Source organism: Pituophis catenifer, unplaced genomic scaffold (genome assembly GCF_029215685.1).
Source record: "Pituophis catenifer annectens isolate HBS135680 unplaced genomic scaffold, rPitCat1.0.hap2 SCAF_1, whole genome shotgun sequence".
NCBI classification, from domain to species: domain Eukaryota; kingdom Metazoa; phylum Chordata; class Lepidosauria; order Squamata; family Colubridae; genus Pituophis; species Pituophis catenifer.
This window is the reverse complement of record NW_027256881.1, coordinates 89,333,240-89,345,940: the sequence shown is the minus strand read 5'-3', so window position 1 is coordinate 89,345,940 and position 12,701 is coordinate 89,333,240. Positions and strand designations below refer to the sequence as shown.

The 12,701-nt window shown below is 40.2% G+C and overlaps 1 protein-coding gene across 1 annotated transcript in view; it reads right to left on the bottom strand.

The window, feature by feature from the left end:
* Positions 1–420, bottom strand: part of SGK1 (serum/glucocorticoid regulated kinase 1) — a 102,319-nt gene extending 101,899 nt beyond the window's left edge. Inside the window, exon 1 of the mRNA XM_070932702.1 lies at positions 286–420. Within this exon, the coding sequence (XP_070788803.1) occupies positions 286–420 (135 nt within the window). The remainder of the gene's footprint in view (positions 1–285) is intronic.
* Positions 421–12,701: the final 12,281 nt, after the last annotated feature.

Here is a 12,701-nt window from a genome sequence, read left to right as displayed (position 1 = left end):
CAGCCTCATCCCGACCCGCAAAATTAAAACTGATGCTTCTGTAGTGCCATGCACTCCTACATTGTCCAGTTTCTGTTTAAAACAAATCAGAGCCCAGATGTCACTCCACTGCACTTGTACAACGACCCTTCCAAACGAGAGAGAGAGAGAGAGAGAGAGAGAGAGAGAGAGAGAGAGAGAGAGAGAGAGAGAGAGAGAGAGAGAGAGAGAGAGAGAGAGAGAGAGAGAGAATCAAATAGGCTTTAGCATCACCAACAAGCCCTGCGTTGAAAACATTCTTCTTACCCTCTTCTTAAAAAACTGAAAAGCGGAGCACTTCTTGACAGGAAAGCCATTCATGTCTCTATTGACCATTTTCCTCGAGAGAGAGGAGTCCACGGGGATAGATCCAAAGCAGGGCTTGCTTAGCGAGTCGGACATCCGTTTCCCTCCATGCCCCTCCTGGAGACGGCGACTGAAGACCGACGAGGAGGAGGAGGAGGAGGAAGAGGAGGGAGGGAGGGGGGAGGAGGAGGAGGAGGACCAGAGAGGCAGCTCAGCCTCTGCTCAGGCGGCTTCGCCCTCACACCTTCATTGTGCTGCGCCTGCTTTCTGCACCAGCAGCCTCTCTCTCGCCTCGCCTTGCCTTCTTGTCCTCCTCCCCCCCCCGCAACCTCCGCCACCCCTTCGCTCAAAACCTCCCCGGCATCCCCTATCTAGAGACAGCCTTATAGCCAACCTCGACTGAGGAAACGGGAGCGGGGCTCGTGTTTCGGCGCGGCCGAAGAGGCGGCGAGAGAGAGCGAGAGAGCGAGAAAGAGCTTGACTGGGCGACTTCCAGAGGGAGGATGCGGGAGCCCCAGAGGACGCCGGAGCCTTCGAGCAGAAAGCAGGGCAAAGGATGGGAGGAAGCCAAAAGCGCCCGAAGCGCCCGAGCCGATGGGCTTCCAGAAGGCGGAAAGGGGTGGTGGGGTGGTGGTGGGGGGAGATACCGGCAGCTCGGGCGTCCAGGAGAGCCATCTCGGTGCCGCCGAGGGGGGGGAAAAAAAAACGCCGGGTGCTGGGCTGCCTCTGATTTGCCCTCTCCATTGCTCCCCAGGGCTGCAAGCAAATCAAGCAATAAAGCGAGCTAGAAGGACCGTTGTTTTTTTTTTTTTTTTTAAATATCTCTCCCCCTCCCATCCACCACCACCCGCCAAAAAAAAAGAAAAAGAAAAAAAAAGCTGGATTTGAAGATGTGAGGGACGTGATAAGACGAAGGGAGCAGAACTATTGATCAAACCATTACAGTTGCTGCAGGGATGACAGGCGGGAAAGTGTTCGAGCATCTGATGGAGCATCGCTCTTGCAGAGCTCCTACTGTGGACCAGGTCCTCCATGAAGCATCGGGACTCAGCCCTTGAATGACACTGGTTAATTCCTCTCTTAGTCAAATTTATCTCCTGCTGTACTGGTAGATGGATTCCTGAGAGAATAATAAAAGGAGGAGGAGGAGGAGGGAGAAAGAAGCTTCGGTTAATGCTGGAAAAGGTGGAAGGAAAGAGGAGAGAAGGGCCGCCAGCAAGGTGGATGGTCTCAGTTACAATGGCAAGGAATGCACCCTTGGGAGACTTGAAAGAACAGGTTGGGGATAGATTGTCATGGAGAAAATCTCTCTCTGTAGTAACTAGAAGTTGAAAATGACTTGATGGCACATAATCAATCAATCAATCAATCAATCAATCAACCAATCAATCAATATAATAGGTCAGAATACACCACACTTGCTCTTAACCAAAATAGCATCCTAGGCAGTTCTAAGTGCAATGTACAAAGGTCTAAAAACCATAGTCTCAACATATTCAGGACTTTCTCAGTTCCATTCTCCAAATGGGTTTCTTGTACATGAGCCAAGTGAGTTTACTCCATTTCTCCTGCTTAAGAATTCTCAAGCTACCAAAGGATGACATATTTGACTAGTGATATTCCTGTGGGTTAGCAGCCACAATATGGGCAAGTCCCTGGACTTCCCTGTCTTCCAGTTCTATCAGCTTCACAAATACTTCTCCAGAGCTCTGGTTGTGCTTTGCCTTCCCTCTTCTCAGTCAGCCTTCCTCAAGTTGACACTTTGCACATTGGAACTACAGCTGCATACTCTGCCAGGTCTGGAATGAATCCAATGCTGGAAAAGGCCACTTCAAGTTGAAACACAGTGCATTAGAGGTTCCGGCTGGAAAATAATTCATGTCCATTTCTGCACCATGGAATCTACTTGGCTTCGTAATAGAATCCTGAGATCCATTAACATAAAGTCTGAGCAACAATGTACTAGGAAAGAATTCCTAGGCTACCAAGTGTTTTGAATTAAAAAAAAAAACAAGTACATTAAACACAACCACATATCTGCCACACACAAAAACTCTGCACTGTTGTCTCAAGCTTCCTTCATTTCAGTTTATAACTTAAAGGGGAAAATCATTGTATTATTGTTATTGCTACAGGATGATGATGATGATGATAATGTTGTCTATTCAGTCATGTCCGACTCTTGGTGATTCTATGGGCCAGGTCTCTCCACATTTTTCAATCCTGCACTATTTCTTTGAGATTTTCTATGCTCTGGCTGGTGTCAATTTAGATGGTGTCCAGCCATTGTGTTCTTTGGGGTCCTGGTTTCCTAACTCTTCCCAACGTAATTGCTTTCTCCAGTGAATTTGCCCACATGACATGGCCAAAGTAAGTGAGACACAGTTATGTTACAGAATAAGAAATCTCAAATTTTTGTTGACCTCTGTCCAAATCCCATTCACTATTCTGTACTACCCCCAAATTAAAGACCATTTGGAATACTCTGTAAAATCTATTTGTGCATTTTCCAGTTCTCTATTGGCACAGAGATGAAGCTCTGGAAACATATAGTAGAGCCCCAAACCTTTCTCCTTATTCATTTCATGGGGGATGAATGTCATGGAGCCAAATACTTTTATCCGTCATGCCAAACGGTTTGGCTTTTCAGATAAAAGAATACAATAAATTGGGATGCTTGTTGGTTCATGGAAGGCTGCAAATCTATTTTTCTCAGAATAAAATAGAACATCTTTCCACAAGAATTGATTGGCATTACCCTTGTTCTCTACAACTAACTAGAAAGATTGCCATAAATTGAACTTTTGTTCACAGGCCTGGGACAAAATCTTCCTCCCCATTATTATTTTTTTTTTTTATCTGTCTGCTACTTGTTTGTAAAAGACCAACAGGTAGGACAAAGGGTGTAAATCTTTACAGACAATCTCACACATTGGTGTTCCCAGTGTAAAATAAATCAATTCATTGTCTGATTCAGCTCCACCACTCTCCTGCTCACTTTTGTGGAACCATGCTTCATTGTACTCAGTTGGACCTCTTGTTCCATACTTCAGTATAGAATTAGCTGCATCCAATGTATGTTGCCAAAAATCAGCTATTTCTTGTATTAACCATGGGCACAACCAAGTATCCACTTTAAAATCCCCTGAGTCATCAGAAAAGGATCCAAGAGAATAAGGGCTTCCCTTGAGATATTAGACATTAGAAATATTGGATTTGAAAATTTAAAAAGAGACATAAATTGAGGGTCTCTGCTGATGATCTAATACAAGAGCTAATAATGTAACTGAAAAGGAAGAACTTAAAGGTCTTTTTGGTGCTTTAACTGGTTTTAAAGCAAATAATTTTTTAAAAAACCCACAATATTGGTTAAGCCTAGGACCACAGAAAATCAAGCAACTTTGATGAAAAAGACTGTCTTCAAAATTGAGAATAAGATTAAATTTCTGGGGGTTACACTAATTAATATGAATTGTATGTTGTTTTAAAACAACTATGTTAAAATACGGAATGATGTGTCCTTCAAAGTAACAAAAGCTTTTCCCCAAAAAACCCAGGAGAAAGCCTGTACCACAGAATCAGCAATGTAACATCTGGCAGAAGCTGGCTCTCTTTTCTTGCTTAAATCTATCATCTATGCATTACAAGACTACTACTTTCTCAAATTACCAATCCTGTTTGTCAGCCCAGGTCTATATCTATATCTATGTCTATGTCTACGTCTACGTCTACGTCTATAACTATGTCTATGTCTATGTCTATGTCTATGTCTATGTCTATGTCTATATTTATATATCTATAACTATGTCTATATCTATGTCTGTCTGTCTGTCTGTCTGTCTGTCTGTCTGTCTGTCTATCTATCTATCTATCTATCTATCTATCTATCTATCTATCTATCTATCAAATGCAGCTACATAATCCAACAAGCACTTTGGGAACCATTGGTTAAGGTCCATGATTCTACAGAAGTCTATTTCAGTTTCTCCTACAATTTAACCCAAATGGTTGTGGAAGACAACTCCCAGGGACCAGAGAGAAGAGACATGTCTTCAGCAGTCTAAAGCAGAGGTCTCCAACCTTGGCAACTTTAAGCCTGGAGGACTTCGACTCCCAAAATTCTGGGAGTTGAAGTCTGCCAGGCTTAAAGTTGCCAAGGTTGGAGACCCCTGGTCTAAAGTGTTCAATGAGAGATGGGCAGATTGTGTCTTTGACCACACCAGCAATTACATCATTGATAAAGCATGCAAGAATATAGTCATGGCCAAAACTGTCTCAGAAGGAGACGGAAAATGAATTCCTAGATGTTTTCCCTTAAAGCTTTATTTAAGAAATCTAGTCCATCCCTTTCAGCCTTTCCCCACCCACTGCAGCTTAATGTGATTGTGCATCTCTTTTGTAACAATGCTTCATACATTTTGCTGTTTTATAAATTGCTTAAATGTGGTTATTCTATTATCTTATAAACATTAAACCATAAATTTTTGATGCCTTTTTCTGACAGGACTCAGGAGTAATGGTTTCCTCTTACCTGCATTAACTGTACCTACAGGAATTCTCACATGGCCACTATCTGCCCACAAATGTTTCGAAACTTATTTTCCTTTTTATTTGCTTCCAAAAGTTTGGGATATCACTTTACTATCCTAACATAATATTCATGTTTCTGTTTCTGTTGCTGTTGTTGTTCTGAAATTATTTAGCAGTAGTAAGATTAAGATGATTTCAATTATGCTATTAGGGTAAGTCCTGATTGGTACAGTGAGTTATGCAAAATGAATAGCAATCATAACTTCATTAAATAAAGTATCTGATAAACTGATCCTGAAAATAAACCTACTGTAGATGGAAATCCATAAGAACTTTTGCTAGTCCATCTGCCAGATATCAATTACATATGGCAAAAGGCTGTCTTAGAGAATGGGGAAAACCCAGCTCTTTTCCTTTTTGCGCTATTTTTATTTTGTCATCATGAAAAGCTTGTGGATTTTGACAGGAAATAGCAATAAATCTTTCACTTTCCTGTTAGTGAGAAAATGAACACTTCATTAAACAGCTAATAACATTCTGTTGATAATATCCTTGCTTGAATTCATACAAGTGTTCCTCTTCAAAGCCATTGCTTTGCTTCCTAAAAATATTGAGGGTTTTTTATTAGCAGAATCTATTTTTTATTGTTCACCTTCTTACTATATTCAGTTATGTATCTGTTCATCTGTGCCCCAGAAGGTGGAAAATTTATTGGTTCCACTTTTATTTTCACACATTCCAAAGTGGTTAGAAGCAATCTGTATCCTGTACACATATTTTATTTGAATAAAATAAACCATAGAATTGTATGCAATCATTTAAATAGTATCCCTAGCAGATTGTTGCCTAGATTCTGCTTAAATACAGCCATTATTTTTCTGGGTAATTGCTTTTATTTTCAAACTGGTTAGAAATGGCTTTTTAAACAATCAAGAAAAATCTTTCTTTCCATTCCTTAAATTCCACGCCCTGCACACTTAGATGGCAGAGGATCTGTTTTTGATTTGACATTCTTCCAGATATTTGAAGACTGGTATCAGTTACTGTTAAGTTGTTAAGTCTTTCCTCATCTTTGCAAGAATAAATAGCAATAGCAATAGTACTCAGTCTTATATACCATTTCACAGTGCTTTACAGCCCTCTCTAAGCAGTTTACAAAGTCAGCATATTGCGCTGAACAATCTGGGTCCTCATTTTACCAACCTCGGAAGGATGGAAGGCTGAGTCAACCTTGAGCTGGTGAGGATCAAACTGCCGAACTGCAGGCAGCTGGCAGGCAGCAGAATTAGCCTGCAATACTGCATTCTAACCACTGCGCTGCCACAGCTCTTAAAGATTCCCAATTCCTCTGGTCTGTTTTCATAAAGAATAATTTATGGCTTCCGTGATTTTCCATGTCAGACTTCTCTGAAACAGTTTGACGAAAATCTTCATAAGTACTTTCCTTTTTTAAATTATTAGCTATTCCGCCCAATGCGGTGCTATCTGCAAACTGATTACAGGTCTTGATTTATCTTATGACCATAATGGAGCCCAGAATTTATGACTGTCGTAAATGTAGCAGACTTAAGTTCATTTTCCCCCTCACTTTAGAAATTTAAAGTAATTCAGAATAAATATGTATTTTTTCCCCATTTTTTATTTTTATCAGTTTCAAACTTTAGTCTTACCTCTAGATTCTGTTATGCACAACTGAATGGTAGATCACCTAGCTACTTGCTAAAAAAGATCAAGCTAAATTTGGAGCTGAATAGCTCTGTTCTTCTTTGTTATCTATTAACACTTCATCATCTTCATTAAGCAGCTAGTATACCAGCTGTTGTTTTTATCATCCTTCAACCTTCTGAGCTTTAGTTTTCCTGACACTTGCTTTACAATTATAGGCTATCTATATACAGTCTTTGGTGTTTCCAATCTCTTTATATATTCTGTATGTAACATTTTGTGTTTTCACTAAGGTTTTTGTGCAGCAAAATTGGTTTCTTCTGCTGTCTTCTATTCTTCCCCCCCCCACCATATTGGAATTGTTTGCAATTGTGCTTTCAATATTTCCTTTTAAAGAACTTCCATCCATCTTGAGCTCCTTTTTCATTAGCTGCTGCTGCTATGGAACCTCAGAATTGTTGCTCTGAGTTTATTTTAAAACATTTTCCTGCAGTTCAAAAATTCATTCTACTCATTTCCCTTTAGAATTGTAGCAATACATGATCACTTTCCTTCGAAGATAATTTTACTTCCTCTGCTAAGTTATCCCTATTGTTCCATATCAAATCAAGGATAGATAGCTGCTTCTCTGGTGGTTTCCTCCATCCTCAGAAGGAGAAAGTTGTCAGCAGAATAAATCAGGAATTTCCCTGAAGGAACATATTTGGCAAAGTTTGTCTCAAAAAGAGAAGTCAAAAGTCATGACTCTCTTCAATCCCTACCATTGTATGTCTTGCCGAAATTTGCGATGTCGTGTACAATTTACATTTGTACTTCTACTCATTTTAGTCTTAATGTTCTCTACATTATCACCAAGTTCATGTACTTGAATTTCTGAGCATGTGTGAATATAGTGCATTCAACATTTCATGTAACATCAGCATAAGCTTTCATAGGACTCAACTCACTTCATCTGATCCATAGAATGGCTTGATTGATACCACATTTAAATTGGGGTGAGGTGAGGAGTGGGATGGAATGGGGACCAGACTGGTTATGCAGGTGAAGAAATTACTTTATCAATTAAGAACTATAATACGTTGACAAGTCTTGTTTGCTGACACCTTTTGAAATAGCCTGAGATCTTTTGTGTGTGATTTCAATTCATGAAATGTATGCAAAGCAGAGGTGGGTTTCAGCAGGTTCTGACCATTCTGGAGAACCGGTAGAGGAAATTTTTAGTAGTTCAGAGAACCGGTAGTAAAAATTCTGACTGGCTCCACCCACATCTATTCTCTGCCTTCCGAGTCCCAGCTGATCGGGAGGAATCACGCCCACCAAGCCACGCCCTGCACGCCCACCAAGCCACACCCACCAAGCCATGCCATGCCCACCAAGCCACACCCACAGAACTGGTAGTAAAAAATTTTGAAACCCACCACTGCTGCAAAGTATGAAATTCTATATCAGTTAATCCATTCTATACATCTGATGAAGTGAGTAAGGAAAGGTGCTGCCAGATTCTTTCTGATTGTTTTAACAAATGGTGTACTACCGCTACTTATTTCAGTCATTGATGGTGCCCTTCCCAGATAGACTAGGCAGGAAACAGACCCAGATGAGCTAATTCTATCTTATTGTAAGACTACATTAATACAATCTTGCAAGTCTAAAAGTAGAAATCTCCCATTATCTCTTTTTACAGCCTGATAAATTAGGGAGGACACTTTCTGAGTTTCTTTCTCTGCCTGTTATGCAACTGGGGCATTCCCAGCTGATCATCCCTCCATCTCTTCCTTCCATCTCCCAAGGTCATGCCTGGACATCATTACATCAATCAATCCCATAAAGTCTTTGATATACCGGTACTTATTAAATCATTTAATATGCCTACTCACCTCCTGTACTATGAGTCAAACATATTTTGTTAATCTTCGTACATTCAGATATCAATGATCCCTAATGCAGCAACATTTCTACTTCCTTTTATAAATCACAATTCTTTATCCGAGGTTCTGACTGCAGTGTTTTTTGTCTGTTACCCACACAAAACTCAGTTAAAAACCTCTTAATCTAGTTTATCAGGGTTTGGCCAAATGTTTTTTTTTTTTAACCATCCTTATAAAATGCTACTCACCCTGTTCTGGTAGTATTCAATTAAAAACTTAGGATGATCTGAAATTAAATCTTTCTTCCCAACATCATTTGTGTAGCTAGTTATTTTTTTTTCCTGTTCCAGTTTTCATCTGTGGGGAGAAGAATATATGAGAAGACACCTGATCCTCCAGGCTCTTGAGTTTCTTTTTTAAATTTTCAGAGTCCATAGCAATAACGTTGTTTTTTTTTAAATTTAATTTTTGATTTATATGCCGCCCTTCTCCGGAGACTCAGGGCGGCTTACAATGCGTTAAGCAATAGCCTTCATACTTTTGTATATTTATACAAAGTCAGCTTATTGCCCCCACAAACTGGGTCCTCATTTCACCTACCTTAGAAAGGATGGAAGGCTGAGTCAACCTTGAGCCTTGGAGAGATTCGAACCAGCAGTAATTGCAGGCAGCTGTGTTAATAACGTTCATCTCAGCATTGTTTGTTTGCCATATTGCTTAGCAAGAAGAGATGACTTCTGGTTAATTTGCTAAATTGTGGGAGATTTTTCTTTTCTGTCCCTGGTAGACAAAACATTTGACAAGTTGATGGGCCCAATTGGCACAGGTTTGTTTTGATTTCTCGTAGTAGACAACCACAAATTATCATAAAATTTCTCTGTCATCTTGAAAGGCCCAGCCACAGCTCTTCTATCCTTTGGAGTTCACCATCCTGTCCTTTGATCCACAATGGTTTGTTTGTTTTTTCCTTTGGGGGCTTTTTTTATTATTCTGAAAGATCCTAAAAGCTGTTTCTGACTTCTGTGGGTGCAGAGTATCCTGTGCCTATTTCTTGCTTCTGGTTGTCACATTTATAAATCACTATAATTTGTTTTACTAACCTTTTTGGGAGAGTTATTTTCTCTAACAGCATCTTTTTGTAGCCTTGTTTGTTTGATAAATCTTCATACTCTCTCATCAGCTGAAGTCTCACTACTTGCTTTTACAATCCTCTGATATTTTTTTATTGTTAAGCCCCACAACAAGTTGGCACTTGCTGTAAATATATACCAGGTTGTACCAAGCCATCTGCTACAAGCACTGTAAGTTACAGCTCTAGAATTCTGCACATAGATCTTCAGTCTGGTTTCCTGACCCACTGCCATTGTTGTTGTTAGTTGTGAAGTTGTGTCCGACCCATCACGACCCCATGGACAACATTCCTCCAGGCCTTCCTGTCTTCTACCATCCTCTGGAGTCCATTTAAGCTCACACCTACTGCTTCAGTGACTCCATCCAGCCACCTTGTTCTGTCGTCCCTTTCTTCTTTTGCCCTCAATCTTTCCCAGCATTAGGTTCTTCTCCAGTGAGTCCTTCCTTCTCATTAGGTGGCCAAAGTATTTGAGTTTCATCTTCAGGATCTGGCCTTCTAAAGAGCAGTCAGGGTTGATCTCCTCTAGGACTGACCGGTTTGACCGGTTCTTGCAGTCCAAAGGACTCGTTCAAAGGCCTCAATTCTTTGGCGCTCAGTCTTTTTTATGGTCCAACTTTCACAGCCATGCATTGCAACTGGGAAAACCAAAGCCTTGACTATACACACTTTTGTTGGCAGGGTGATGCTTTTTAGTATGCCGTCTATATTTGCCATAGCTTTCCTCCCCAGGAGCAAAAGTGTTTATTTGTTCTCTGCATGGGTTATCTGAGTGCGTATTGCTGACTTAAAAAGAAAATTGCTTGGGAACATAAATTCTTTTCCTGCTTCCCACTTCTTTGTGTCAGCAATGGTTGGCTCTCCCTCTTTACTTGCTCAGTAAATTTGCTGCCACATTCATCCTACGGTGCTTCTTCAGCAGGAAGCAGTTGCTCAACCAGTGAATAATCAACCTCTCTTTGGACGTATACCTTGCAATCAGCAACTATTAAGGAGATGACCTTTTCACCTGTCACAGCTGAACAAATAATTGTGAGAGAAAAATCAAGAGCCAGAGGTTCTCAGGACAGAGATATCATTCCTGCCGACAATCAACAACTGTTCAACTTCAGGCTATGAAACAGAAAGCAGAGTCTTACAGAAACCTGAGAAAGAGGAGAAGAAACAGCAATGGGTCTAAACTGTAAAAGGGAATTGCTGAGAAATGGTAATCAACCAATGTAGCTTCAGTCTTGCTTTCAGGAAAGATCCCAGTCTACCTGCCAGTATCAAGCTTCTGAGAAATTTCTGCTGAGCAATTAAGTTAAACTGTGCAGAATGGAGGACTGGAGATTTACAGCCAAATTCCAGTCTGAGAACCTGACAACAACTTGGAAAAACCTATCATTCCACCTGTATTTCTTATGTGGTCACACAGTAAATATACTCCCTGGAAATTGTCTTGTACAGTATTCCTTATATATCCAATAACTACAGAATAAATACCGAGTTCTCTCCAATGGTGTTTTTGCTTTGGTGGAAACCCCTTTCATTCAGGCTAATTCAAATGACCACTTTTCACTTTCCTCCTTGCCTTCCAAAAATACTTTTTTCTGAGGTAAATGCAACATTTAAGCTTTTCCAGCTCCCTCTTTCTCCAGTCCTGTTTTTAGCACACTACTTAAGCAAAAATGTTTTAAAAGGAACTGTTCTTATCCACAGACCTTCCGTGTTTTCAAATATGGGACAGAAAAGAGAAGTTTAGCTAGGGCCTTTTTTCATATGCCTGAAGGAACATTGTATCTTTGACTAGTACCAGTGTAACTAGTGACATGCCCAGAGAACCTGAAAGATAGAAGCATTTGTACATGGGTTTCAATGGGGCAGTTGGTCCAGTTTCTGGGATGCTAGGCCTGCTGTAAGACAAGTATCAATATTGCTGACAGATGTATTTTCCTCCTATTTCTGACACCTGTAAGTAGACTGGGACCATCTCTGTCAGTCTGTAGTGCACTTTTCACTTTGTAAAAACTCATTAGATCTTCACCTTCTTTAGAAAAGTGGCCCATTAAAGCATATTCAAAAGCAGAAATGCAACATTCTTGGCACGTGGCTTGAATTTGGCAGAATAAGGAAGTTCTGAATGGTTAAATCGCTTTTAACAAAAGTAATTACCGCAGTGCAGAGATGTTACATTGAATCAATATATGTGACATTTATCAGAGGTGTGTAATTTGTACTCTCCATAACACATATCCTTTACATAAATCACCTCAAATGTGGAGGAAACGCGGAAAAATTCATCCTGGCTTTTATTTAAGAGATTTGGCAAAACAGAGAGAAGCTAAGGACTATGCTGTACTGATAGACCAATTTTTCCGCTGCTCACCAAAAGAGAAAGACACAGAGGGGGAATTTCCAGGATCATGAGATTTGCATAAATAAGTAAATCAAAAATTCTGGAGGGCTGAGAGACTAATAGAGGCAGGTGTTTGTTGCCTTTTATGTGGAATATGGGTCACTCTGCTGCTTCTTCCTGCTTTTGCAATGGTGGTGAAACATATCCATTCACAAGGGGAACTGTACTGCTTCCTAAAAGTACCTGTGAAAGCTCAAAGAGTTGTTTCCCCACACTATAGTAAATCTGTAATTTTGTGTCCAGTATTGCAGCATTTACTTGGTTTGAGAAATTATATATTTGCCCTGAATACAAATAGTTTAAGTACATTGAACCATTTATATAAAAATACTAGCATTTCTCTTTTTTTGTTGGTTTGTCATTAAAATATATACTCTGCTTTTCTGCTTATGTACGATTCAAGGCCATTTTATGCCTATAACCAAAGTACAAATTATAAAATATGACATTAGCATTGATAAAGTTAAGATCAATTAAAAGTCCTGTGAAAAAGATACATTTTGACCATTTTCCTAAATCGTGGAGAGTGGGAGCCAGACACAAGTCTTTTGGAGAGTATCTTCCATATCCTGGGAGCTGTGTAGAAGAAGGCATCTTCAGACAACAAGAGATCTTCAGATGTGCCTCATGTTCTAGCTCTGGAGAACAAGGGTGGGGAAATGTGAGGCACAGACGGAATAGAACGTACGCCGTTTATTCAGAAACAGCAGTAAGCTAACAAGTAACGGGAACCGGCAACAACAACAGAGCGGGACAGCTGCTATTTTTATAGCAGCTGTCAAATAGG